Source organism: Crinia signifera, chromosome 1 (genome assembly GCF_055691185.1).
Source record: "Crinia signifera chromosome 1, ASM5569118v1, whole genome shotgun sequence".
In the NCBI taxonomy this organism is placed as follows: Eukaryota; Metazoa; Chordata; class Amphibia; order Anura; family Myobatrachidae; genus Crinia; species Crinia signifera.
In genome coordinates, this window is record NC_139217.1 from 179885455 (window position 1) to 179912679 (window position 27225).

The 27225-nt window shown below is 42.4% G+C and overlaps 1 protein-coding gene across 3 annotated transcripts in view; it reads left to right on the forward strand.

The window, feature by feature from the left end:
* Positions 1-27225, forward strand: part of LEF1 (lymphoid enhancer binding factor 1) — a 135991-nt gene that overhangs the window by 3092 nt on the left and 105674 nt on the right. For all 3 annotated transcript variants that reach the window (XM_083178508.1, XM_083178516.1, XM_083178524.1), the window contains exons 2-3: positions 13435-13489; positions 26067-26203. In XM_083178508.1, coding sequence (XP_083034634.1) covers positions 13435-13489; positions 26067-26203 — 192 coding nt within the window. The remainder of the gene's footprint in view (positions 1-13434; positions 13490-26066; positions 26204-27225) is intronic.

The window sequence follows — 27225 nt, forward strand, 5'->3', positions numbered from 1 at the left end:
CTGGGCCTATATCCTGTACCCTATCCCTTCTTCATGACTCGTCTTTCAAATGAAGCAACTCAGTGCCCAAAATATGACCCGTCTTACATAACAGTTATTCCATTTCTGTTATTAGAGAGTGACATGAATCTTTGAGCACCTCCATTGTGTTTCTCGAAGAATCCCAAAGGCTCCTTTGCAGGACATCTGTATGAGAGTCCATCCCAAGAGAGGCTTGGTCATCAGTGCTATAGGTTGACACAATGAGCTTTCCTATTACATAAATAGGTATTATTCCAGAAATTTACAATTACTGTCAGAAAGTTCTAAGTAGTGGTGAACATGATCTGCCCATGTTTTGTCCGTGTCTTTCCAGTATGTACACTGGGGCAAATGTATTAAGCCTGGAGAAGAGATAAACTGGAGATAAAGTGGGGTAGATGTATGAAGCGGTGATAAGGGAGGAGAAGTGATAAAGTGATTGGTACTTTATCACCTGCCAGTCAGCTCCTAACTGCCCCCCTTTTAAACCCAGCCTGTAACTTTACAGTCAGGAGCTGATTGGCAGTGCTAAAGTACCAGCCGCTTTATCACTTCTCCTGCCTTATCACTGCTTCATACATCTACCCCTGTGTTTGAAAATGACAGTTAGGAGTTCATTGGCTGGTGATTTATCTAATCTCACTTTATCTCCATTTTATCTCCAGTTTCTCTTCTCCACTGCCCCACTGTTTGGTGTTACACAAGGTTTACACGTCATAGAGCAGGATCACAAATAGCTGCCATACTACATAACATTGTCCTGTTTTCAGTACAAATGTAAAGTTTCTGAATGAAAATATGCTACGTTTCCAGATTTTATAAATATGATCAGTATATTCAGAACCCATTCTTGCAACACGGTTTGGGCCCTATGAGAAATCCTAATAGGATCAGTAGCTTACGGACACTAAAAGTTCAGAGCTACATAAGTTTATGTTATATAAAGTGCTAATTGCTGCATTACATTTTCATAACAAATCAAATAAAAAGCTTATTGAATTCCAAGGATTGGAAATGGCAACATAGAGACTATTTTATTAACTGGAGTCTCTGTTATCTTATAGAGCTCTGTGTCTGCTTTCTTTTGCCTGTATGTAAACTTTTCTTGGCCTATCTAATCTAAGATTAACCCCTGTAATGATATAGTCATGCCTTGGTCCTTTGAATTTTGTTTACCTCTACCCATTCAAGGAAAGTGTAAAACCCTTATAACCTCACCAGAACATCAAGCTGTGTCTAGTGTATACATATATGTATGAAAAGCTAATTATCCAAGTGGTAATTGAATAAACAGCTTTCACTTTTTATAGTATAACTCCTCCCTCCCTCTGTGTGGAACCTTGATAGCACAATACAACAACAGGCAGACATCACAGGGCTATGTCCAGACAGGGAGAGAAAGTTCACAGAAGTCTTGTGCCCTCCTGTGTAGTTCAAATGAGAACATATGTCACAATTTTTTTTAATTTCATTTCGACATAATTATACATTTTACATCACATCTGATTTCTAAGATGCATCTCATCGAATAATATACTGAAATACATGCTGATTAAAAAAAATACTGACAGGAAATGTACCAGTTTCCTATGTTTTTATTTAGCTTAATACAGTTTCTGCACAAATAAACTATTAAACTGATATTTTCTGTTTACAACAACCTTCTAATGTAATAGATTAAAACTGTATAATAGAATAAAAATGTATAATTAGTACCATGCAAATCAAATGCACATGGTTACTCATCCTTTGAATATACAGCGATCAACGACAAAGCAGAATACCTAAATGTTATATATGTTATATTGGTGCACACATCAGTCGCTGGGTAGCGACGGTTCTTTCTACTGTTTGTTTTGAGATCGGTACTGTGCACAAGAATCATGTGTGATAATAGGTAATTTACACTTATTTACAAATTAAGTGTCAGTAAGAGGGAGACATTACAGTTAGCGAGTGCACAGAAATACACAATGTCCCGATGATACAGTCATATAGGTACATGGCAAAAATTAACCATTTTTGCCATGTATAGTCCCCATACAGATCTTCTTACAGAGGTACTCTTATTTTCATTGACATTTCCTGTGGCCCTCTGTGTCACACACAAGTTAGATAACTTACAGGCGAAACATAATGGAAGATATTTAATGATGTGCATATTGGCTTATTTTGCAAATTACAGTCAGACATATCGTATATGTATTTGATCTAGAATGGCAGTATCATCTACTGCATTACAGCCCTCAAATTATACCTAGAACCTAATGTTAAGGTGTTTTATTTAAAGTAAACTAGGTTTCGAATAATTACATTTTAGAGACTATTAGAGTACATAAATGAGACAAGTCAATGAAGGTTGGAATGATTGCCAGATATCTGATTACATAATAGTAAATCCAGGAAAATGTGATTGGTGGATCAAGTACTATATATATGTCAATGGGAACCTTATGGCATTGAGTGTATACATAGAATAAGAAGTATTTTGATAGACAGAAGAAATGTGATGAGGGTGGTAGGCATCATTTACTACATGATCTTAGTAAGTATTCTTCAGTCTTCAGTAGACATCATGACGGTTTTATATCTTCATCAAATACAATGCTTGCATGATTTTACCACATACATGATACACACCTAAATAAAGCTCTTTTTGGCTACTGGAAGCTATTAATTTCATCCCAGGTTTCAGGGGATTTTTAGGAGATTAGGTCCAGCACAGAGCTCCCGTTTGGTGGGTTGCTTGACTTTATTGTCAGATTTAAGGCAGATTTTTATTATGATGGACACATGTTAATCTTATACTGTTTAGTGATTTTCACTAGTTTTTTGGGAATAATACATATTAGACATTTTATCTAAAATAAACCAAAATGAACATTTTGTCGGTTGACAAAAAAACATTATAAAAATTAAATCGGTGACCTGTTGCATTACACCATAGTATTTCTCTAGTCTGGCGTATTGCTAAGTATGACACACCTAATGTATAGGAAATTCACAACATTTAAGTATTTTAATAATAAAGCATAACAAGTCTGACTAAGTAGCTTTGATTTCAGTTTGTTAGAAGGCTGATTGCATGTATTTAATTTAGGTGGATATATAATTGTGGGCAAGCTTAAACACAATGATGCCTTTTACATATATTTATGCAGGCCTTACAGCATAACCCATTTCCCCGGTGCCTAATGGTCTGCTTGCATTCTTACTATGCTTTTTTTACAAGTTGTCGTAACATGATTTAAATCAACTAATGAGAGGGGATTTTCTTTTTAAAGATAACCACACAGGTGCCAGGCCTGTCACATTGCCAGGGTGCAGACAATGGCCACGTGAGTGACCATATACGATAGTAACATGCTGGCACATTGCATGCATAGAAAAGTAGATGTATATTTAGCCCTATACAGAATTGTAAGTATATTTCAGTGTGCCTGATCCCTATTCTCATGCTCATTTTTCTACTATGCACTTGCACCAGCCTATACAAAGTGCATATTACAGTGACTTTAATCTTTCACCCCACACCAGCTGATATTTGGAAAGCAGAGCTTATACTGTCATTTACACTTCACTTCAGCATTCACACACACACACACACACACACACACACTAATACCCGATTTAAATAAAGTCTGCTGACCTCTCTTCTTGCAGCACACTTCTTTTCTCTTTTGAAATAGCGCTAGTGTGCTATTGGTCCGCTGTCTTGACCCCCTTCACCCCATACTGTCTCGAAAACAAACCTCAGATGACTATAACTGCACCTTGCTAGGTTGCAGAGAGAAAAGTGCCTTTAACCACTGAAACCCTCTGGTGCAGGTAACTGCCTCAGAAAAAAAGTGATGGGCCCCTAGTCCCTGTGGGGCTCCTAGGCTTTAGCCTAGTAAACTTTATAAATAATACAGCCTTGGTTTGGTGCACAAGATACCACTGAAAACAGGCTCTTATTAACTTCTGTTCAACTCTGTATAGGCCACAATTAACCCACATGTCCTTACTGGGCTTTGCCTACATTAGAACTCTGTTATAGTCCAGGTACACATCTACAGTTTAAGTGTAGAAGCAATTGAAGTGCATTACCGTTTAACTCTCCCGTAAGTCAGGGTTGCTGACCCTCCCGGAATTTGCGGGAGTCTCCCGAAAATCGGGTCCTTCCTCCCGCCCCCCGGAAGGGTGGGCAACCCTCCCGGAATCAGGGGGACCCCCACTGAGCCCCCCGATCGCGGCATTTATATGCCGCAATCCGCGGGTCTCAGGGGAGGGGGCGGAGCTAAAACGGCACAATCGTGTCATTTTAGCCCCGCCCCCTCCATGGATACCACTTCTTTCGGCTATTTGCTGTAATGGGGGCGGGGCTTAATGACGGCACAGTTAAGCCCCGCCCCAAAACTCGTAATGCAAGATTCCTCTCCGGGCTTCTCCCGGAGAGGATTTGTTGAAAGTCGGCAACCCTGCCGTAAGTGTATCTGCTCGGCTTCAGAATGGATAGGCTTGAACAAAGGCATAAATTCCACTTCATGCACTTGTCCGCAGCTTGTCAGGAACACCTGCATCCTAAATATAAGTATGCCAGGGTTGGGGTGAGGCCGGGGATGGGTGGTTAGGTTTAGGCACTAGTGTGGGGATGTAGAGTTAGGCTGTGGGTCGAGAAAGGTTAGGGTTCGGCTGCGGGGAGGGAGGGTTTTATGCACTTTCAAGGGATTACAGATACAATTAGGATTAGGGTTAGGCACCAGCGGGGAGTTTTAGGGTTACCCTGCAGGGGGGAGGGTTAGGGTTAACTTTCAAGCTTTGATAAATCTCTCCCTTTATCTCTCTCCATTATATGATATATCTACACCCAAGTGTTGTATTATTTCAAACTTGTTTTCCGTTCAATACTGACACATTTACATGGAATGACATCTACAGATCTAGACCAATTCTTTTGAAAATAGATAGTTGGGGTGACGTTAAATAGGAAGAGTTATTTCCACTTTTGCGATTATTAGTCAAAAAAGGCCTAATTCGCACTTTTCCTGAATTCGCCAACTTAATAGGATGCAAATTGCAGTAAAATCACAACTTTTGCCGTGAAAATCGCACGTCAATTTTTTGTCGCAAAACACAAATAGACCAGGTTCTGGCAGACGAGTTTCACAGAACCATGCACAGACCAGTGTGATCTGTGCATGGTTCTGTCCAAATAAATATGTCAAAGTTAAAAATATAAAAAAAAAGGGGGTCCTTGCTCCTGAGCATAACGGTCCTGGTTTAAGAAATTCAGGGGAGCAAATATATAGGGGATCCTCAGGATTTCTAAACTAGCACCAGGCTCAAGGGCCGGTCATGATTGCCAAAATATGAGCAACAAAATGAGTAGGGGTCCCCCGCATTTTGGCAACCAGCACCGGGCCCAAACAGCCAACAGGGCAATGCCACAGCCGGGGGGAAACTTTTTACGCACGTTCCACTGGCCAAAGCATTGATCCCTGTGGCTGGTCAGCCCAGGTAGGAACCCTGGAGGAGTGGAGACTGCCCCAATAAGGGGTCCTCCCCCACCAGAATGACCCCTGCCCAGAATGAAGCCCGGGCTGTCCCCGATGCCCCTTGGGCGGAGGACATCAGGCTGATAAATGGTAAAAAATTGATTAAACTATTGCGTAAACGATTGCGTAATTTTGTGGAACTATAAGTCCCAGCAAGACTGCCCCACATTCTGGGACTTGGAGTCCCAGAACAAGGATAAGTCCCAGCATGCGGCCATTAAAGGGCCCGCTGGGTCTTGAAGTTCCACAACATTGCAAATAGTGAAATAAAACACACACACACGAACAGTATAGCTTTATTACATACTACATGCATTCACACATACATTTACTATGGTTTCCCTCATAGGCCTGTCCTCTTCTCCATGTAGAATCCCAAGAGTACCTGTTGAGAGAAATCATACTCAGCAGATGCCTCCCAGATCAAATGCTGTCTTCTCCAGCTGGCAGTACTCCTATGAGAGAAGCCCGAATGTTTGTTTACATTCGCAGCTCCTCCAACATGCCGGAGGGGGTTAGTCCCACCCACCAGCCAATAAGAAGAAGACTTTTGCTGGTGGGCAGGACTAAACAAAACAAAAAAACAAACCTTACTATGTCTCCAAAATCGCACATGTCCACTAATTTGCAAATTTTCATGACTAAAACTCGCACATTTTCACGACTAAAAATCACACCATATCGCACTTTTCACCTGAAAATTCACAATCCATTAAACAGTCGATTTTTTCAAAAGATTCACACTTTTGAAAATGCTATAATGTGCGATTAGAAGAACCTTACTAACAATCTTATCCCATTAAATGTCATCCTAGAAGTACAGAAATTCTCACTAAAGAAATTAATTAGGTTTGGTAGATGCAAGTAATGAAGATAGGTCATGGTTTACAAGGGTTTACAAGAATGTCCAAATCACCATTAAAAATCATGTTTTGTAGATCTTTGTATGAAGGAAACCATTCATAGTTTATACCTACTACTTCTATTAGCTGCACTGCTACTAGACTGAGCAAGCTAGCAACTTCTTGGTGTCTGTGAGTTACATCAAATGTATGCAGATTTATGCCATGTATATTAAGGTAACCCTTTCTATCTGATGTTGATAGAAATATCAAATGGCTACATTCTCTCACATTACCAGATGCATAAAACATTAGGAATTCTTTACAGATACTCTTTCAAATATTGTGTTTTTAACTGCAAGGTCATTTGAAAATGTCCACTTATCAGACGACGACGACATATGTATTCATGACACATATGCAGCTATCTGTACCTTGCTCAGTTTCACTTCACTTTATTTCAGGCTCCAAAGTATATCCTGTAATAAATATGAAGTCAATGCCCAAATGCTCAGTTAAAACCCACCCGAAACACGACTGAACGGACAATATTTATTTGAACACATCTGGGACTACCAACAGCCAGGAAGTGAATTAATGAACAGATACAAAGTCTATAATTGTTGTCAGATGGTAGTACCCTTAGTTTAGTAAACATATATCTGATACCTGGCTTCAGCACAGGAAGGAAATGCATTGTTAATAGGACACTTACTTTGTGTTTATGCTACTTGTATATACATTTGCATGTGTAGATGTATGTTTGATGTGGTCACAGTGCAAGTCCGTGCAAGCTACGGTAGAACCAACAGAGGTGACAAAATTACTGGTAAATATATTTATATATATCTGCTAAGTTACCCTCTAATGTCCTCTGTTTGGCTCCTCCTCTCCTGTGACATCAGGCCCATATTTTATATTGGTTCAACTTCTACCCATTCCCTGACACCAAAAGATGTTTTTGCCAGAAGGAACAAGAATGGTTTGGTCCTTCTTTGAGTGTGTTAAGGCTATAAATATTAACTGACAACTCCAAAAGTATAGTTTAAAAGTAAATACTTCCTCCTATTCATGTAAAATCACAGAATTCTTGCCATTCTGCATTCAGCAAATGGGACTTTAAACCTGATTTCTAGAAGACAAGTTTAGCTTGCATACCTGGGTGTTGAACACTAGGTTGACAATGTCTAGGTACTGTAAACAGTCATTAGGTCAAACATGAATGGTTGACAGTGAAAAGTTCGACACATGAAATAGGTTGACATGCACTTGGTCAAAATGGACAAAAGGTTGACATGGAAATGGTCGAAAAGGTCAACAGGCTTTTTACGTCAAAGTGGACTCCTGTTAGTGTCATGCTTATGCTCACATGCCTCACCCCTTTACTGTTCTCAATTGTAGTCCACTTGGATAGTAAAGCATGAACAAGTTATCTGAATGAAAACATACCGTGACCTATTGCTTGTGTTGACCTTTTGTCATTGTCGACCTAGTACATATGGGCCTATTAACTGCCGACCTACACACTGTTGACCTAATAACCGGAACCATGCAAACATGTGCATCCATATATAACATAGAATGGTCTATTCACATTTGAGCACTACCCTGTTCTTATCATTTTCACAATTCACACACTGCTTCCTAAAGATCAAAATATTTTGTTCTTGCTGCCGTTAGTCCCTTACTGGTGGTAAACATGGATAATGGATCTACATGTTCAGCTGAGTTCCAGGTTCAAAGTCCTGCCAGAAATTGCACTATGTCCTGATTAGCCATCTATACCTAACGCTAATAGTGAAATGTAAATGAATAAAAAGTGATTTAGTAATGTTCTTCAACCTGTTTCCGTGCGGAAACCCTGGCTCTTCAGCCGGAATGGTAGTGAATGGAGGTTGTGGGCGGAAATTGAGTCTGCACACTTGTAAGTATTAGATGCTCTGCATCAAATTCTAACAGGTATCATAGATGAAAGGAACAGGGTAATTTCTGTCAATATAAAGAGATGATTATAAATGATGAATATAAATTGGGCAGTACGGATGGAGTAATGGTTAGCATTACTGCCTCACAGCACTGAGGTCATGGGTGCGGAGTTTGTATAGTCTCCCTGTGCTTGCATGGGTTTACTCTGGGTACTCCGGCTTCCTCCCACAATCCAAAAATATACTGGTAGGTTGATTAGCTCCCAACAAAATTACCCCTATATTGAATGTGTGTGTACATGTGGTAGAGAATATAGACTGTAAGCTCCACTGGGGCGGGGACTGATGTGAATGTTCAAATATTCTCTGTAAAGCGCTGCGGAATATGTGTGCGCTATATACAGTAAGACCGTTAATAAATTAGTAAATGATGAGTATGCAAACTATTTTGTGTAAGAAAGAAAGGAGAAGCTATATTTAAAAAAAGTAACTGCTGGATATATAGTATATGGTCATTGTACAGTAAAGATATACTGCTAACAATGAGGGTTACTCAGACCTGATCGTAGACCTGTGTTTTTGCAGAGCGGGTGATGCGTATGGATCGTAGGCATTCTACAATAAAAAAAAAAAATCAGCTTTTTTTAATCGGTAGCCCCTTGCAAGTTGATTGACAGGAAGTTGGCATTTGGGGGTGGTAGCCAGTAATTTTCTGGGTACTTGTGAGTTATCCGGGCGCCCGATGTGGTCATCGCATGCCATTATAATAAGGCATACGATGCGATGCGATGCGACGCGACGCGTTTTGCCATCGCGTCGCATCGTATGCCTTATTGTATGGTATGAGATGCGACGCGATGTTAACACTTCCCGCCCATTTTTAAACCCGCCCTCTGGCACATCTGGCAGAAAAACAGTGTGAGGTAGTTTCCAGAGGAGAGAGCAAGGATTTACAGAGAGAGATAGTGTTTTACAGCGTTGGTGTATATTTGTGAGGTGAATTTTTGGACATTTGCCCCAATAGTGCCCCATTTGGCCCCTTACACCTGCCCCATTTTGGCCCTTACACCATTATTCCCAAAATGGCTTTGGTTGATGGCATCTTCAGCCTCCCAAAAACTGAGGAAGAGACAGTCGTATTCCTGCAGGAGAAAGGGCTGCTCCCATTGACTGCCACATGCCCAAATGGCCACCCTATGCGCCTGTCCCTGAAAGAGCGCAAATGGCGCTGCTACATTAAAAGTTGCAGCAAAAAACAGAGTCTGCGGGCCTCCCTATTCTATCCTGGATGCAGGCTCCCATTCATGACTATCCTGCGCTTCATCTGGTGCTGGTGCGATGAACTGACGTCAATAGAGTTCTGTGCTAAGAATTTAAAGCTATGCAACAAAAGCACCATTTTTTATAACGCCTTGATGCGGGAGGCATGCCAATGTGACTTGATGGCACAGCCTCAACGGCAGATTGGAGGCCCAGGGCAAATGGTGGAGGTTGATGAAACACTGTTTGTGAAGCGCAAAGCCAATGTTGGCAGAGTACTCCCACAGCAGTGGGTGTTCGGAGGAGTGTGCCGGGAGACAGGGGACTGTTTCATGGTCGCAGTTGCCAAGCGAGATGCACCCACTCTCCTCGGTGCAATTGTGGAGCACGTGGCACCTGGCAGCACCATCGTCAGTGATTGCTGGCGCGCCTACCAAACTACTGAACTGGAGCGGGCTGGTTACAGCCACTTGCGGGTCAATCATCGGTTTAATTTTGTAGACCCAGAGACTGGTGCACACACCCAGAACATTGAGAGACTGTGGGGTTGTGCAAAATGGCGCAACAAACGCCAGCGGGGCACAGCCCGCCATCATCTTGATTCCTACATGCAGGAGTTCGTGTGGCGAAAGTGCCTGGCGGGAGACAGCGCATTTGAGCGCATTCTGCATGCGCTCACGTTACTTGATAAATAATGATGTTGATTGATTATTGTGTGCTTTGTGATTGTTTGTTATTCTAATTTATTTCATTAATATGTTAATTACACAGTTATTCCCTTTAATTCAGTTGTCCTTAATGTGTCAGATATGCATGATATTGATGAATGATATTGGATGCTCACAGCCACTCCACTATCAACGTGAACCCGAAGCGTGGCGAGCGCAGCGAGCCCGCGAGGGGCGGCGGTACGCGTCCTCCGACCTTTTCATGCCCTACTATCCACTAGGGCGTGGAGTGAGAATATAATAGTGTGGCGAGCGCAGCGAGCCACCGAGCCCGAAGCGTGGCGAGCGCAGGGAGCCCCGCGAGGGGACACGGATACCTTCACAGGTAAGCGCGTCCCTTCGCGGGCTTCCCAGGTGTCCATGGCGACGTGGACACCTGGGAAGCCCGCGAAGGGACGCGCTTACCTGTGAAGGTATCCGTGTCCGCTCGCCACGCTTCGGGCTCGGTGGCTCGCTGCGCTCGCCACACTATTATATTCTCACTCCACGCCCTAGTGGATAGTAGGGCATGAAAAGGTCGGAGGACGCGTACCGCCGCCCCTCGCAGGCTCGCTGCGCTCGCCACGCTTCGGGTTCACGTTGATAGTGGAGTGGCGTTAACAATGGGGATGGGACTGACATTGTGTCACTTTTTGGGACACTTTCTTGGGGGTTTTACACTGCTAAAATCGGGTGGTATCGCATCGCATGCCATGTGGTTAACATGCGATGCGACGTGATCACTTTGCATGGTACCCGATGTAAAATCGGGTTCGGGTGGTCATCTCGTCGCGTCGCATCGCATGCCATTTGGTTAACATACGATGCGACGCGATGCGAAATCGGGTTCGGGTGGTCATCTCGTCGCGTCGCATCGCATGCCATTTGGTAAACATACGATGCCATGCGATGCGACGCGATGCGTATACGACCAAAAATCGGGCGCCCGGATAACTCACAAGTACCATTTTCTGAGAGTGTCATGGAAAAAGCAGGCATGCCCAATTGTTTTAAGGGAAGACGTGTGACATCAGCTCTGGCCCCAATCAGTCTGGTTCTACATGACAGTGAAGAAATTGTATTGCCATTAATAAAAAATAAATAAAAAAAGATGATGAAATTTAGATAAAAAGAGAGAGAAGGATAATTTTTATGGGTGTTTTCATAGCATAATTCTTCAGCTCCTATACTTTTAACCCCTTCCCGACAATTGACGTACATTTACGTCATGGTCGGGAAGTACTTCCCGACACATGGCATAAATGTACGTCATGGGTTTAAACTGTCACCGCGTCTATAGACGCGGTGACAGTTTGGAGATGTCTGCTGTCCCTGACAGCAGACATCCCCCCTCGCCGCCCAGGGGGGGCAGGGGTGCCCCCCCCCCCCCGGTCGGCGATCGCTGCGATTGGCTGTTTCTGTGCTGTTTCATTTTTGTGTAAAAAATTACATTTTTTTACACAAAAATGAAGTTCTGGCTCAAAATTTTTCATTTTCACAAGGAATGAAGGAGACAAAGCACCCCAAAATCTGTGCCCCAATTTCTCCCGAGTACGGCAATGCCTCACATGTGACCAAAAAATACCAGTTGGGTGCATGGCAGGACTCAGAAGGGAAGGAGTGATATTTGGTGGTGGAATGAATGGTGGGTGCTATGTCGCATTAGCAAGACCCCCGAAGCACCAATACAGTGGAACCCCCCCACATGTGACCCCATTTTGAAAACTACACCCTTCAGGGAATTCATCTAGGGGTATCGTGTACATTTCAAACCCCCAGGGGTTTCACCAATTTTGATACAACTGAGCTGTGAAAATGAAAAAATAAATTTTTTCATTTTCACAGCCCAGTTGTATCAAAATTGGTGAAACCCCTGGGCGTTTGAAATGTACACTATACCCCTAGATGAATTCCCTGAAGGGTGTAGTTTTCAAAATGGGGTCACTTGTGGGGGAGGTTCCTAACTTTTAGCATCTTATGGTGCCTAGAAACCTACATGGTGCCTAAAAAATAATCTCATAAAAAGGAGGCTCCAAAATCAAGTAGGTGCTCCTTCTATTATGAAGCCTGTGGTTTGGTCACCGTGCCCACTAGGGCCACATATAGGATATTTATGAAAAGAAAAGAATTGGGGGAATCAATTTTTAGTCACATTTCTCTAGTAAAATCTACTGTGTTCCTTAGAAAAATGTATTAAAATTAAAAATCTGCAAAAAAAAAGAAATTTTGAAATTTCACCTACACTTTGTTTTAATTCCTGTGAAACACCTAAAGGGTTAACAAACTTCCAAAATGCTGTTTTGAATACTGTGAGGGGTGCAGTTTTTGAAATGACATCATTTATGGGGGTGTCTCACATACAAGTCCCTCAAAGTCACATCAGAACTGAACTGGTCCCTAAAAAAATCAGTGTTTGAAATTTTCTTGAAAATTTTAGAATTTGCTATTCATATTGTAAGCCTCCTAGTGTCCAAAAAAATTAAAAGGAAGTTGAAATAATGATGGAAACATAAAGTAGACATATGGTCTATGTTAGTTATTAACTATTTTGAGTGGTATGATTATTTGTCTCACAAGCAGAAAATTTAACATTTTGCAAATTGCTAAATTTTCCAATTTTTTACGACATTTTGGTATTTTTCACAAAAAAACACAGACTGTATCGACCCAAATTTACCACTAATTTGAAGTACAATGTGTCACGAAAAAACAATCTCAAAATCACTGGGATAAGTAAAAGCAAAAAAAAGTTATCCCCACTTAAGTGATACATGTCAGATTTGAAAAAAAGGGCTCTGTCAGGAACGCAAAAACTGGCTCTGTCAGGAAGGGGTTAATAACAGTGGCTCCTTTGGTTTAGTTCTATGGTGTAGTTGACTCTTGATACACTCGGGGTAATGTGGGCTTCACAAAAGCAAACCTGATAATTCCACTATAGACATAATTACTTTGTTGAAGCTAAATCAAAAAGCTCTTCATTGGAAAGTTGGTACTGAATTAGACGGTTAGAGTCTATGGGGTATATTCAATTGATGTCGAGTTTAGAGGGGTGTTTTTCTTACTGTGTTAAATGAAGGTTTTCAGTGAATTCAGCTATGAATGTCATAAATATAATGCCTGCTTTTATTTATTTTTTCTTTAGTTATCAAGAAGGCAAGATTCCTACCATGAAAAGTCACGGGGGCACCCAGATGATGGTGAGTCTAACATTTCTCTTCAAGCCTTGAGTTTGTAGTAGCATGCATTACAATAGGCGAAGTAACAGTATCTCCTTTAATACAAAGGACATTTTAGAGTAGTTATATAGCTTCAAACTTTATCTGCTTCATTGAGAAACACAAAATATAACTACTTTAATTTACTCATAAACCAAAAAGGTAAGCCATTAGTTTATATTGTTTGTGTAGCTATAGCAGGTACAATTGATAAATGCCTGAATTAGGATTGTATTCAACCATTAAGGCACAGGTATATTTTCTTAGTAAGCATATGGCATGGCCCAGTGGGCCGATATTGAGCCTCGTAACTAAACACTGCAGCATTTAGGAGTTACAGCCATTAGTGAATTCCCTTCCTTCTGATGCCCATACATCAATTTGCTGTGAGAGGGCCAGATGTACTAGGCTTGAAAAGTGATAAACCACCAGCCAATCAGCTCATATCTGCCATGCTACAGTGTGTGTTTGACAAATGACAGGTGGAAGCTGATTGGTTGGTGCTTTATCACTCTCCATTTTATCACTTTTCAAGGCTTAGAACATCACACCCAGAGAGAGATGAGGCCTGTCACTCAGGACTAATCGCTGTTATATAACCTTGCTCCGGTGCCTTCAGTAAGGGAAAATTGCAGTCCCCAATATGTAGAAATGCGGATAAAGCAGCACTCAGAGTCCTCATATGCAGGTAAACAAGCGGTCAATTTTATCCATCATATCAAAGTTTTGGGGTACTCAAACCCCGTCAACAGGGTACAGATAACAAATATACATCACAGAAAAACATGTTTATATAGGTGGGTAAGTGTTATCCTATATAAACATGTTTTCCTGTGATGTATATTTGCTATCTGTATCCTGACGATGGGGTGTGAGTACCTCAAAACAATAATATGATGGATAAAATTGTCCGATTGGTTACCTTCATATCAAATAATGAGTAGATATACAGGGGGCAGGCGGCACTCACGGACTCTCGCAGCAATTGCTGATCCTCAATGTTTCAGTTTTATTCAAAAACCGTCATCGGGAATAGGATGCAGGCACACAGCAATCAGTTAAATACCTTTACACAAAAGAACAAGATTAACACCATGTGCTTAGAGGCCTCTGTGCGTCACTGCCTGCTGGCTGTCCTGGGGCAATGACGTCAGGCTCCTGTCAAAAAAGTTTCCTGCTGAAAAAAAAACATAAAATAAAGAGCTTGAAGAAAAGGAGAAACCAAGACATTGGCGCTTGATGATACATGAACCGTTAATCGAAAATTAACCTGCAACAGCATAATCAATTATGTAATAATTGTAAAATATGGACAGGAGAACAGAGACTGTAAATCAGTTTCAATTGCTTAATTCAGGCGAGCTTGGGTGTCCGGCCCACCACTTAATTATTGTTTAACATAGTGATATCACATCATCAGATCAAGCCATTACAATATTGCATCAATGTAATCAGGGTTGATACAGTATAGAAAATGGGCTGCAGTCCAGCGTTCATCTACAAGAATAGACATATATAAGCAGATACAGTAATTGTTAGACTCCACAAGCTGGTATACATAACATTACATAACACTGGCATAATGGATATATATGGGTATGGGTACATTCACATAGTTAATGTAAAGGCTTCACGGCAGAGGAAAACCTTGGTTGCGGAGACTAAAGAGCTATAGAGCACTACACCCTATCTGCTAATGGACACCCCACTGCCTAATTTGTTGGTAACATAATTGTAATCAATTAAAAACAGCAATTAAATGACAGGTACTCATTAAGCCCCCCCAGAGCGAGACAGTGACAAGCTGGTATAGCCACTTGGCATCCCTATGTAGGATGGCTAATTCACGATCTCCACCTTTGGTACTTCCTGGTATATGGTCAATATGCTTGTATCTCAAGGTAGCCAGACTGCGGTGTTGCTGCTGAAAATGCTTAGCTACAGGTTGGTCAGAAACGTTTCCTGCCAGGGCTAATCTCTCTTTTATCTGCCTGGAGGTTTTCCCTATGTAGTCTAGACCAGAGGTTCTCAACCTCGGTCCTCGGGGACCCCCAACAGTGCACGTTTTCCAGGTCTCCACACAGAATCACAGGTGAAATAATTTGCTCCACCTGTGATCTTGTAAAATGTGCCAGTGAGTAATTAGTGCACCTGTGTATCTGTAAGGAGACCTGGAAAACATGCACCGTTGGGGGTCCCTGAGGACCAAGGTTGAGAACCACTGGTCTAGACTACAGGTACAGCGTATGTAATATACAAAATATCTTGTGATGCAGGCTAATAAATGCTTGATGGGTATTCTCTTGCCCATATGGGGGATGCTCAACCTCAAGATACGAGCAGGTTGTACTCCATAAATATTGACTGCTTTTTTATGTATTCCATAAATGTAAGACAGCTTCTTTTTACACTGCTGTTAAGAAATCTAATTCTCTTTAAAGCCTACAAGCTTCAAAGTGGAGAGTGATAAATAGCCAGCCAATCATCTCATAATTGCCATGTCACAGGCTGGGTTTGAATGACAGGAAGGAGCTGATTGGCTGGTTGTTTATCACTCTCCATTTTAGCACTTTTGAAGCTTGATACATCTGGCCCTAAATCTACCCCCCCTGAAGTGCAACATGGTTTGTTTACTTTGCTACCAATCTTTCCACAAATCTAGAATGATGTATATACATAGGTGTGTTGGCAAGTTTCCATGCATCGTTTTACGAAGACTAGGAAACAGGTATGGGATAGTGGCAGGCAAAATGCTGGCTGTCAGAATTCAGACACTGGCATTCTGACTGACTAAAATCATGACAGGGGCACTAAACTAAAGTAACCCTAACCACCCCACCCCCTCCCACACACACACACACACACACACACAGCCTCACCCTAACTATCCCCTACCACAGTCTAGCAACCCCCGCCCCCAGCCTCCCACAGCTCAACCAGCTCAACTCTCCCCCCATGCACCCTAACCCAAGGTTTAGAGCAAGGCCCCCTGCAGCCTTGCTCTAAACCTTCCTGGCATACAGTACTTACGGATTCTGGTGTCAGCATTTGACAGGTGTCGGCATTCTGACGCCGGTATTCTGACCTCCCGGACCGCATTCATATGCTAGTATTAAATGCATTTTACATTGTAATGCATATAAAATGTACATATGTGACTAACATAAAATAACTTGTTTTTAGTGGGACAATACCATTGGCTGTTTTACTTGCATTGCTACAATATTTTATAACACTAAAGTATTCTTTGTGCATTTACCACATGTTAATGCATCAAGAAGTCTACAGTAAACTCTAAAGTGCTTGTAAAACTCATGTGAAAACATGTTTATATTTGATATGCGCTTTACTAGAATTAAAAACGTAAGTCTAACACCGGTGTGTATGAGGCCACAGACAGCTGTGCCATGAAACATCAGCTAAACCTGTTCCAGTGAAAACATACCTCTCAGTATGAAAACATTATTTTAGGTAATTTCAGAGGGCCCTCTGATTGAACAGACAGATAGTTTTTACAACATTTTTTCCCAATCAGAGAGTCTGTAAAAGGTTGTATACAAAGGCAAGTGGCCAGGCTCTATAAACTCTGAAGCAGTATTTTGTCCAAAACCAATTCAGTAGGGTACTGACTGAAAAGGTCACTTTATTATGAATTAAATCAGCATAAGGCATCCCGTGGCTTCCCAGCTGTTGTTGAACTACAACTACCAGCATGCTTTGTGAGCATTAAGGGCACGATTTAGACCTGATCGCAACGACTGTGAATTGGCAAGGCAGGCAAATATTGATGAACTGCGCATGCGTATTTGCAGCAATGCCTGGCTTCGCTCAAGTCCTGCACCTTTTTCTGTTCGCTGACTGTATGCAAGGTGATTGACATGCAGTGGGCGTGTCAGGGTGGTAACCGGCTGTTTCATGGGAGTGCCAAGAAAAACGCTGAGCATGTCGAGGAAAACGCTGGGAGTGACAAGAAAAGGCTGAGCGTGCCTAAGCCTGTTAGGAGAGGGTTTGTGATGTTAGCAGCAGCCAGGACATGCCTGTTTTTCATGGCAGCGCCAAGTTAGTCATGGGCTACGCGGCACCTGCGATGTGGCCAGTGTTAAAATCATCCGATGGTGAGCCTGCTACTAAGGAATTTGGACATATTCGCACAGGTGTGAACAGATTGCGCACCCGTTCACATTCATTCCCACAATAAGCACATTAATTCGCAAAGCAGGGTTTCAATGGAGCAGGGTGGCGGCTTAAGAGCTACAAATTTGCAGCTGTTCAAACAAGTCTGAATCGGGCCCTAAGACAGTAACATCAATGCATAAACTAGTGTATTATAGCATTAAAGTGGTTTGCAATAGATTAGTGACTTGCTTTTATTAAGCTCTAAGCAAAACACCAAACTATTGCTCTAACCTGATGGACAGAGCTTGGGAAACACATTTCACACTTAAGGCCCCCATACATTAGTCCGACTTGTCCTAAGGACAAGTCGGACCTGATTTCCCCCTGCAGCTCCCCGGGAGGGGGACACACGATTTGGCACTTGATGTGCCAAGTTTTGCAAATGATACATCGCATGCGATGTATCATTTGCAACTCCCGGGGAGCTGCAATGTGGAGCGAGCAGGGGGGCCGGGGACATCGAGGTGGCGGGCGGGGGATGATGCAAAGCGGCTGGGGGACGGACGCACGCTGCTAGTAGTGCGGACGCTGCGGGGGACACAGGCGGCAGTAACATAGTGCCGGGCGGGGGGAGCCGGGAGCTGTCAGTACTGAAAAAAAAAAGCCCATACAATAAATGGGCAGCCTGTGATTGGCTGAGCGCTCTCTCAGCCAATTGCTGACAGGCTGAGAGAGCGCTCAGCCAATCACAGGCTGCCCATTCATTGTATGGGCTTTTTTTTTTTCAGTGCTGACAGCTCCCGGCTCCCCCCGCCCGGCTCTATGTCACTGCCGCCTGTGTCCCCCACATCATCTGCACTACTAGCGGCGTGTCCCCCCCTAACCGGATGGAGCATGACAGCTCCCTGCTCCGGCTCCCCCTGCCGCCCCCCTCCCTCGCCGGCCTCCTCAGAGTCCCCACGGCTGCACATAAGATTTATCTTATGTGCAGCCGGTCCGACGTCCCGACTCTGACCCGATGCGCACGGGACTGCGCATCGGGTCGGACCGGGTGTCAAAACCTGCGATTTGGACCGATTTCACTGCCCGATCCATCTGGATCGGGTGAAATCGGGGCCAAATCGCATAGTGTATGGCGGCCTTTATCTCTAAACCTTTCCAATAGCCCAAACGAAGAAGAAGATTGTAGTATGTAGTTCTAGGGAATTTTAATATGCTGCAAGATACCACCACTGCTGAATAAAAAACAGTTTAATATTAATATTAATACTACAACCAAACACAACACCATACCTCCCAACTTTCTTGATAGCAGAACAGGGCACACAAGCCCCCGAAAAGGGGGCATGGTCTTTGCAAATGAGGGCATGACTTATGCAAATTAAGCAGTGCCCCCATTTTCGGTCACAAATAGATGCTATGCGCACAGCGTCTATTCAGTCAGATTGGGGGGAACTCCCAACTGCCCCCCCCCCCCACAGCGGGACACTGACTGCCGTGGGAGGGTCACGGGAACGTCCTCAAAAATCGGGACGTTCCCGCGTTTTGCGGGACAGTTGGGAGGTATGCAACACAATATAAGAGATGGAACCCTATTGTGCATCCATATACCCAAACATTTCCTGTTTTCCGGTATAAATATGTAACTAACTGGTAACGGCAGAGGCGTACCTAGATATTCGTAAGCCCCATAGCAAAAGTTTGTAAGGGCCCCCTATTTAGCAACTGATGGTGATACATGTATGTAAAACATATTACTTAGACAGCAAAGATGTGCCCCCTTTAGCACTGGGCCCCATAGCAGCTGCACCCCTTGCACCTATGGTAGTTACGCCTTTGGGTAAAGGTTTATTTACTTGGATTCAACACAAGTGCAAGGTCTCAAGGCGCCCTAGGCAAAGCTCCACCCTACTGCCCATGCCCACTCCTCATACCCTCTTTCCAAAACCTCATATACATAATTGACTTTTAAAATGTATGCATTGCTATTTCTGTGTCAAAAAACAAACAAAAAACATCACATGGACCATTGAGCAGAAAAGAGATGATTTTTGTACACGATGCCTCAGTGTCACCCCAGGTTCTGGCACACTAGGCAGCTGCCTAAAGCTGCTTAATGGTAGAGTCCGGCCTGCTTGGATTTCAGACACTTGTTGCACTTATCATATAGTGATAAAATAATTCTGGAACTATTTCAATGTAACAAAAAGAAAGCATTTCATTAACCAAGCAAACTTTATGTGGCACAGAAGTCTTAGGGCCAGAAATGTAAAAGGGTTTGAGAATTAGAAAGTGAGAGATTTTGGGAGAGTTTTCCCTTTTTTTTTTTAAAGCGACAATCATGTAAGCTCAAAAACCCGGTTGATTTTGTCATGTAATTGATTGCTGCTTTAAAAAAAATGGGAAAACTAATTTTCTGATTCTCACACCCTGTTGCATTTTCCCATTATGTTTATTTACTTGTCTTTTTAGATTGCACTTATATCACAATCTGAGTTTCATTGCTGTCAATTGGCATTAATAAAGTCTATAGTTCATGTGTCAAATATTCATATATATCAATTTACTATTGTAAAGTGCAACGGAATCTGCTGCGCTATATAAGAAACTGTAAATAAATAAAGATAATAGTGTCACGCTGCTCTATCTTATGCAGTAACCTCAATTTACAACATATATGTAAAGGCCCCTGTAATCGTTTTCACAATGCTATTGACCATCATTTGCTTTACACATATTGCCTATATATATATCTATATATATATATATAGATATATAAGGAGCTGTAGTCCGGCACACACAAACAAGCGCAACAGCGCTAAAGATATCGGTACTTTACCGGGTGCCCTCACTGGATAAGTTGATACAGCAGTTTGGAGGTGCGGCACTCTCGGCTAGAAGAACGAGGTAGTACACCAATCGTTATAGCAACGTTTCAATGTCCTTTATTTGGACATTTTCGTCAGGCATAAGAGAAGAACATTGCATACATGTATTTATACACCAGCGTGCTAACCAGATCCGGCGTATACAGGGATGCCGGAATATGACGTCAGCTCCTAAGAGCTGCGTGCAACCATCACCATGGTTACAATAAACAAACACATATAAACATACTGACAGCGATACACAAAAACAGTTAATGCACAATCCATCATATACTGTACAAAGTAATCATAAATGACAAGTTAAACTCCCCCTCATTAGATATAAAATCAAACTGAGGTGTCAGATTCATATTGGAAAATAGCCAGCACGGCAACATCAAAAAGCTACCTAGAATATATATATATATATATATATATATATATATATATATATATATATATATATGGAAAAAGAGAATACCCTTTCAATGCGCTGTTTCAAGACGTGTTTGTTGGCTGCAACTCTGTTTGACCCCTCTGTTAGTAGGGGAAGAGTGGGAATGGATAGAAGCAAAAGGACAGAGTGCGCCAATATTTTAACTCTCCACCACCAATAAAAAACTGTAATGACACATCGCAATATTCCACAATTTAATACATAATAAAAATTGAATATATTAAAACTTTGTTTGCAGTTTGTGTCGTATTCGTATGGTACATTGAAACACCCAACGCATTTCGTCACACTGACTTCCTCAGGGGTGACTTTCAATATGTTGTTAGTGTAGTGTATGGCAATACTACACACGGAACGACTTCCACTTTACAGACAAGATGGACCTCGAATGGATTCTACTGGGATGTGCGGTTATGCAGCATCGTTTCTCTTAAAAGTGTTATATAAAAACCGGGTTCAATCAACAGGGAGACAAATCGTTCTTTCCCAAAATAGGCCTTTGGCAAAAAGTGCTGGAGCTCACAGTCTGTCATCCACTGCATATAGCATATAGCCACTGCATATATATATATATATATATATATATATCTGCACACCCACAGGAGTTGGATACTATATCTCTATCGTATTTTTTTAACCACACATACGTGGAAGAGACCTCTGTGGTTGAGCAGTTCACTTCAAGCTATTATCGCAGAAATTGGGCTTTTTGAAGTCCTATACCTCTGCAGGACAGAGGTTTTATCAGAACTAACGTGGTCAGTAACCCTTTATATCCATTGTTTGTTGTTGGAAGAAGTCTATTTTTATGGTACAATTCAGATTGGATCCCCATTTACCCCTGATGAAGTCCTAAGGGACGAAACACGTAGGGTTTCGTATCCTAAGAAGTTTGCACATCTTGAAGTTGGATCTGTTGTCATTCACTTGAACAAAATTGTATCAGAATCTGTAATTTGTATCGAATTTTGTACAAACTCATTTTTTATTGATATTTTTGTCATTATAAAGAAAACTAGAATAAATACAAATCTTATGTACCATTAATGTACAAAAGTGAAGAAATAGACAGAGCGCACATCTATCTCTTCTTCCTTTCATATATCTATCTATATATATATATATATATATATATATATATATATATATATATATATATATATAAAAAATGTGCTTTGCGCAGTTGGGGCAAATGAAATAAACAATTTGGTGGTAAAGAAATAGCTCACTCAGCTGGAGTGACAATGAGACATTGATGTATAACACACACTGATAAAGACACAGATCTAATCCCAGCCCCTTTGTTCTGTATTTGATTAGTGTTGCCTTCTAGTAACAGGCCACAGCTGCCCTCTGCCCAGGAGGCAGTACGCCATTCAAGTCTGTTTCATTTTATCACAGTCACAGAATTTGGCTTTTATACAGCAGCAGCTGCCATAAAAATTACAACATGATTGGGAGCAGTGGCTGCAAAGGACCGTGGTAGCTGTAGTTCAACCACAAATGATGAAGCACAGCGGCGCTTATGCTGTAAAGATTATGTTTCCTATCTGGACTTTGTTGTGTATGATGGAAACATATAAAATGGTCTCGTTATGATGGAAAAAATACCATGTACATAAGAAAGAACTAGTGCTGCATATACCTTGCTATAACCAATACTCTACCACATATATTTCCATATAGCTTCTGATGGGTTGGGATCATTTGGTCTATTGCATTATGGTAGAAAGTCATTAGGTCGAATCCATTAGGTCGACATGCTAAAAGGTCGACATGATTCTAGGTCGACATGGGAAAAGGTCGACATGATTCTAGGTCGAAAGGTCATTAGTTCGACAGGTCATTAGTTCGACAAGGTCATTAGTTCGACATTGTCTATGTCGACATTCACAAGGTCGACATGGGGTTTTTCACTGTTTTTTTACCTGAATGTCAACACAGTCGACATGGACACAGTTTAAAGTGCACTGCATCCCCTCGCATCGCTCGCTGCGCTCGCAATGCGTCGGGCACGGTGCCTCGCTACGCTCGGCACACTATTTTATTCTCCCACCACGCCCTAGTGGATGGTAGGGCATGAAATACCGCCTGTCGGCACATGTTGGCTCAAAAAACAGTGAAAAACTCCATGTCGACCTTGTGAATGTCGACATAGACAATGTCAAACTAATGACCTTGTCGAACTAATGACCTGTCGAACTAATGACCTTTCGAACTAGAATCATGTCGACCTTTTCCCATGTCGACCTAGAGTCATGTCGACCTTTTAGCATGTCGACCTAATGGATTCGACCTAATGACTGTCGACCATAATGCAGTAGACCAAATGACCGCATCCCCTTCTGATGCCACCAAATAACCAATATGGCCCATATAGCCTCATGTCATGTGCCGCTATATAGCCTTTATGCCCATATAGCCTTGCGTGCCACTATATAGCCTTTATGCCCATATAGCCAGAGGCGTACCTAGACAATCGTGGGCCCCATAGAAAAAGTTTGTAAGGGCCCCCTATTTAGCAACTGATGGTGATAAATGTATGTAAAACATATACTTAGACAGCAAAGATGGGCCCCTTTCAGCTCTGGACCCCATAGCAGCTGCACCTCTTGGACCTATGGTAGTTACGCCCTTGCATATAGCCTCATGTGCTACTATTTCTCACCCATATATTCTTATTATTTTTCTGTTCTCTTGCTATACTGTATGAGTTAGGGATACATTTACTCATTGTACTTCTTATTTAATTAGCACCTTCTAGAAGATAATATATAGAATCTCATTGGTTGCTGTGGGCAACACCCATCTTCAGTAATTTTTTAGTAATTTGACCCCTTTAAACTGGCTATACATCTACAGATTTATTGTCCAATTGGGCTAGTTCGAACAAAAATCTGGTAATGGATGAGAGCAAATGACAGTTGAGCAATTGCTTCAAAATGCAGGAAAACTGCCAAACTGTCATTCAGATATTACCATGTGTTTGTTCCAAAAAGCCAGATCAGACAATAAATCTGTAGATGTATGGCCAGCTCAGTGGCGTAACTATAGCACCGCAGCCCCCGCAGTCGCGGGGGGGGGTGCTGTGCATATGGGGGCGCCGGGGGGGCTGCGGTGCTATAGTAATCCCCCCGCCCCCCATCCCACGCATGCTTACCTGTCTGCGCGTCCCGGCTCCCCTCCTGGCTTCAATCAATGCTATGGAGACGGACCACGATAAAATGGCCGTCCCATAAAGCAGACTGTTCTCTGAAACTGTCTGCGGTATGGGGGCGGCTATTTTATCGTGGTCCGTCTGCATAGAATTTATTGAAGCCAGAAGGGGAGCCGGGACGCGCGGACAGGTAAGCATGCGGCAATGGGGGGAGGGGGCACGGGGGGCAGGCACGGGGGGCCGGACGGGCGGGGAGGAGGGGTGCCCCCCCATTAACGGCGGGGGGCGCCCCAAACAAAGCTACGCCGCCGGCCAGCTTAAGTCTCATGATCCTCCCCTCTAGGTTTCCCTGCTGGTCCAGTGTACTTGTGTCTTACCACCTGGTAGTGCCTCCAGGAAACAACAAAAGAGAAAAGCAGCGTTGTTGGAATAGTTCTCAAATTTATTAAACAATATATTTACCAATATCCAGTGGCCAGTGTTCACTTTATAAAATCAATAAAAGCAATATTGCACCTTTAAGACCATAATCCCAAAAAACATATACTGTACTTGCATCAATTAAATCTGTTAAACCTAAATCTGTAAAGCCAACCATTCTATATTATTTAGTAGTTTAAACAAGACCAGATTAGGCTTATTATTAGTGACTATCACAATAACTGTAGTCCAGGTTCAAGTTGATTTTAATACATGTTATTAATGTAGTCCCACTTAACAATTATCTTAAACAGTTCTCTTAGGTTTGTCAAACAGATAGATAGCACTGCCAAGCACACTGAGTCAGATTGCTTAGAAATGGGGTGAAATCTCCCTGTGTGTATGCCCCTATAAGGCTGCCGTCTCTGTCCTCCTAATGTAAGCTCCCGGCTGCTGGGAGCGTCCCTATAAGTTCAGTCATATGTGGAGGTAATTCACAGGGGATTGATTTGTCCGGTGCAGCCAGTTATTGGGTCCTCTTTAACGTTTTTCCCACCTTTCTTATGCTCAGCGGCTACCTCAGAATACCTGTCCTTAGGAGTAGTTGCAGCAGCATTGCTTCAGCTTGATTCACTGTTCCTGTTATATGTGTTTGCAAAACTGGATTTCTTAGATAACATGGCGCTCTATAGAATGTTCATGTTGGCCATAGTGCATAATTATTATTAATATTATGACCATAATTTTTTGGGGAGGTATATCAGGCATCAGACATTGAATATGGCTCCTTCCATGCAAAGCATCTATAGCAGAGGCCTAGCCAACCAGTGGCTCTCGCTGTTGTGAAACTACAAATTCCAGCATGCCTTACAAAAGTTTTAGCATTCCCTAATTTGCCAAACTTTGGCAGGGCATGCTTTGTCTTTTAGTTCACTGGAGAGCCACACATTGGCAAGGCCTGACCTACAGAGACAGAAAATACCACATCATCATCTAAAAGTCATTTCTCCATGTAATAAATCACTTATGTGCTTGTTTTGTGAGGTACTGCTCATCAGTGGCGGCTCTTACCTCTGAAGAGGTGGGTGGCTGCCATGATGCGCCCCACCCCCACTGCTGCTGCCGCTGCTGTGCTCGGTATCCCCGCTGCTGCTGCCTCCACAAATGTCGGTCCAAGCAGCGCATAGAGAGGCATCCCGGAGGGAGGGAACACCTCCCAATGGGACTACCTTGAGTGACTGGCAGGTCGGATTTCCAATAGGAAGTCACTGACAGTCACAGTGAAGCCAGAGCAGTCTCACAGACTACATCTGGCTTCACTTAGGCAGAGAACAGTGGCGGATTTTAGCTGGGATGGCCGCAGCCCTGCCGCCCATAGGTAAAAACCACCACTGCTGCTCATCAATTTGATGTAAAATTGTTACTGTAAACCAGTATTTCACTACATTTGAAAGAAAGTTTTGTACTTCTATGTCGCCAAGGCCTAAATAAAAGCTGTTTCATAAGATTACTTTTTTCTTCTGTTTTTTTTGGGGTGAATAGCTGGAAAACATCCGGATGGTGGTTTATATAGCAAAGGCCCTTCGTATCCTGGATACCCAAGTTACATCATGATGCCAAATATGAATAATGACCCATACATGTCAAATGGATCTTTGTCTCCACCCATTCCAAGAACAGTAAGTGCACTGTGTTTTACTCTAGTTTGTTTCTTCTCAAACTCAGGCCAGGTCACATTTCTGTGTAACATTTATGAGTCTTCAAATTCTACTTGGCAGCACAAAACATAAAAAAGACTCTTTCTATGTGAACTGTGCTGTTATTGTCTCCGAAAGTTTCTGAAGAATTGGAGTATCCTCTCACAACGTTTGTTGATACAGCTCCCAATTACCAGTATGTGTGCCACTAAGTGGTTTTCTGTGAGGTAAAACAACTAACAGTATGTTTACTTGGGATCTTGATTTATTTTCTTGCCCTGGCAAGAAGTGGTAGGCACCGTTCTTATATTACTTTCCACAATGGTTTTGCTTTATCATAAATGTGACTTTGATATCTGGGAATTCAAGGAAAAAGTTGCACCACCACTAAAGCTTACCTTTATTTAGCGAGGGTGAGCAAAATTAAAAACTTATGCTGAAATAATAGTTGTCTGTGTGTATGGGAAGCAGTTTTGCTGTGAACGCTTTCCCCTTACTTCTCTGTAAGATAGCACTGGGTGTGGTACAAAATGTCAGCATTCAGAAAATCGGTATTAGAATGTTGACATGGTCTGAATGACATTCATTATGTCTACATGGACATAATATTGGCATAGTGTTAACATAGTGTTTTTCATTTGAGACTAAACAGCAGCCTAATGCTCACTCTAAGCCCAACACTAACATGAACTGTACACATTATGACTTTGTCATCCTTATATTCACACCGACCCTGGCCGCTGCTGATATCATTAATAATATTGGTCATGGGACACGTATATTGAGTGTGCACACTAAACGATATCATTCGGGCCCTTATTCTGGTTGGTGCGGTAATATCCGCGTGCGTTCGTGCCGCCGATGTTTTGTGTCTGCGCATGTGCAGAGGCGTCTCTGCGCATGTGCGAGCCGGACGCACGGCAACATTCCGCATGATATGTGAACACTACGAACAGGAGGTGGAGAGGGGCGTGAAGGGCAGTTTGGTCTCATTACCATATGTT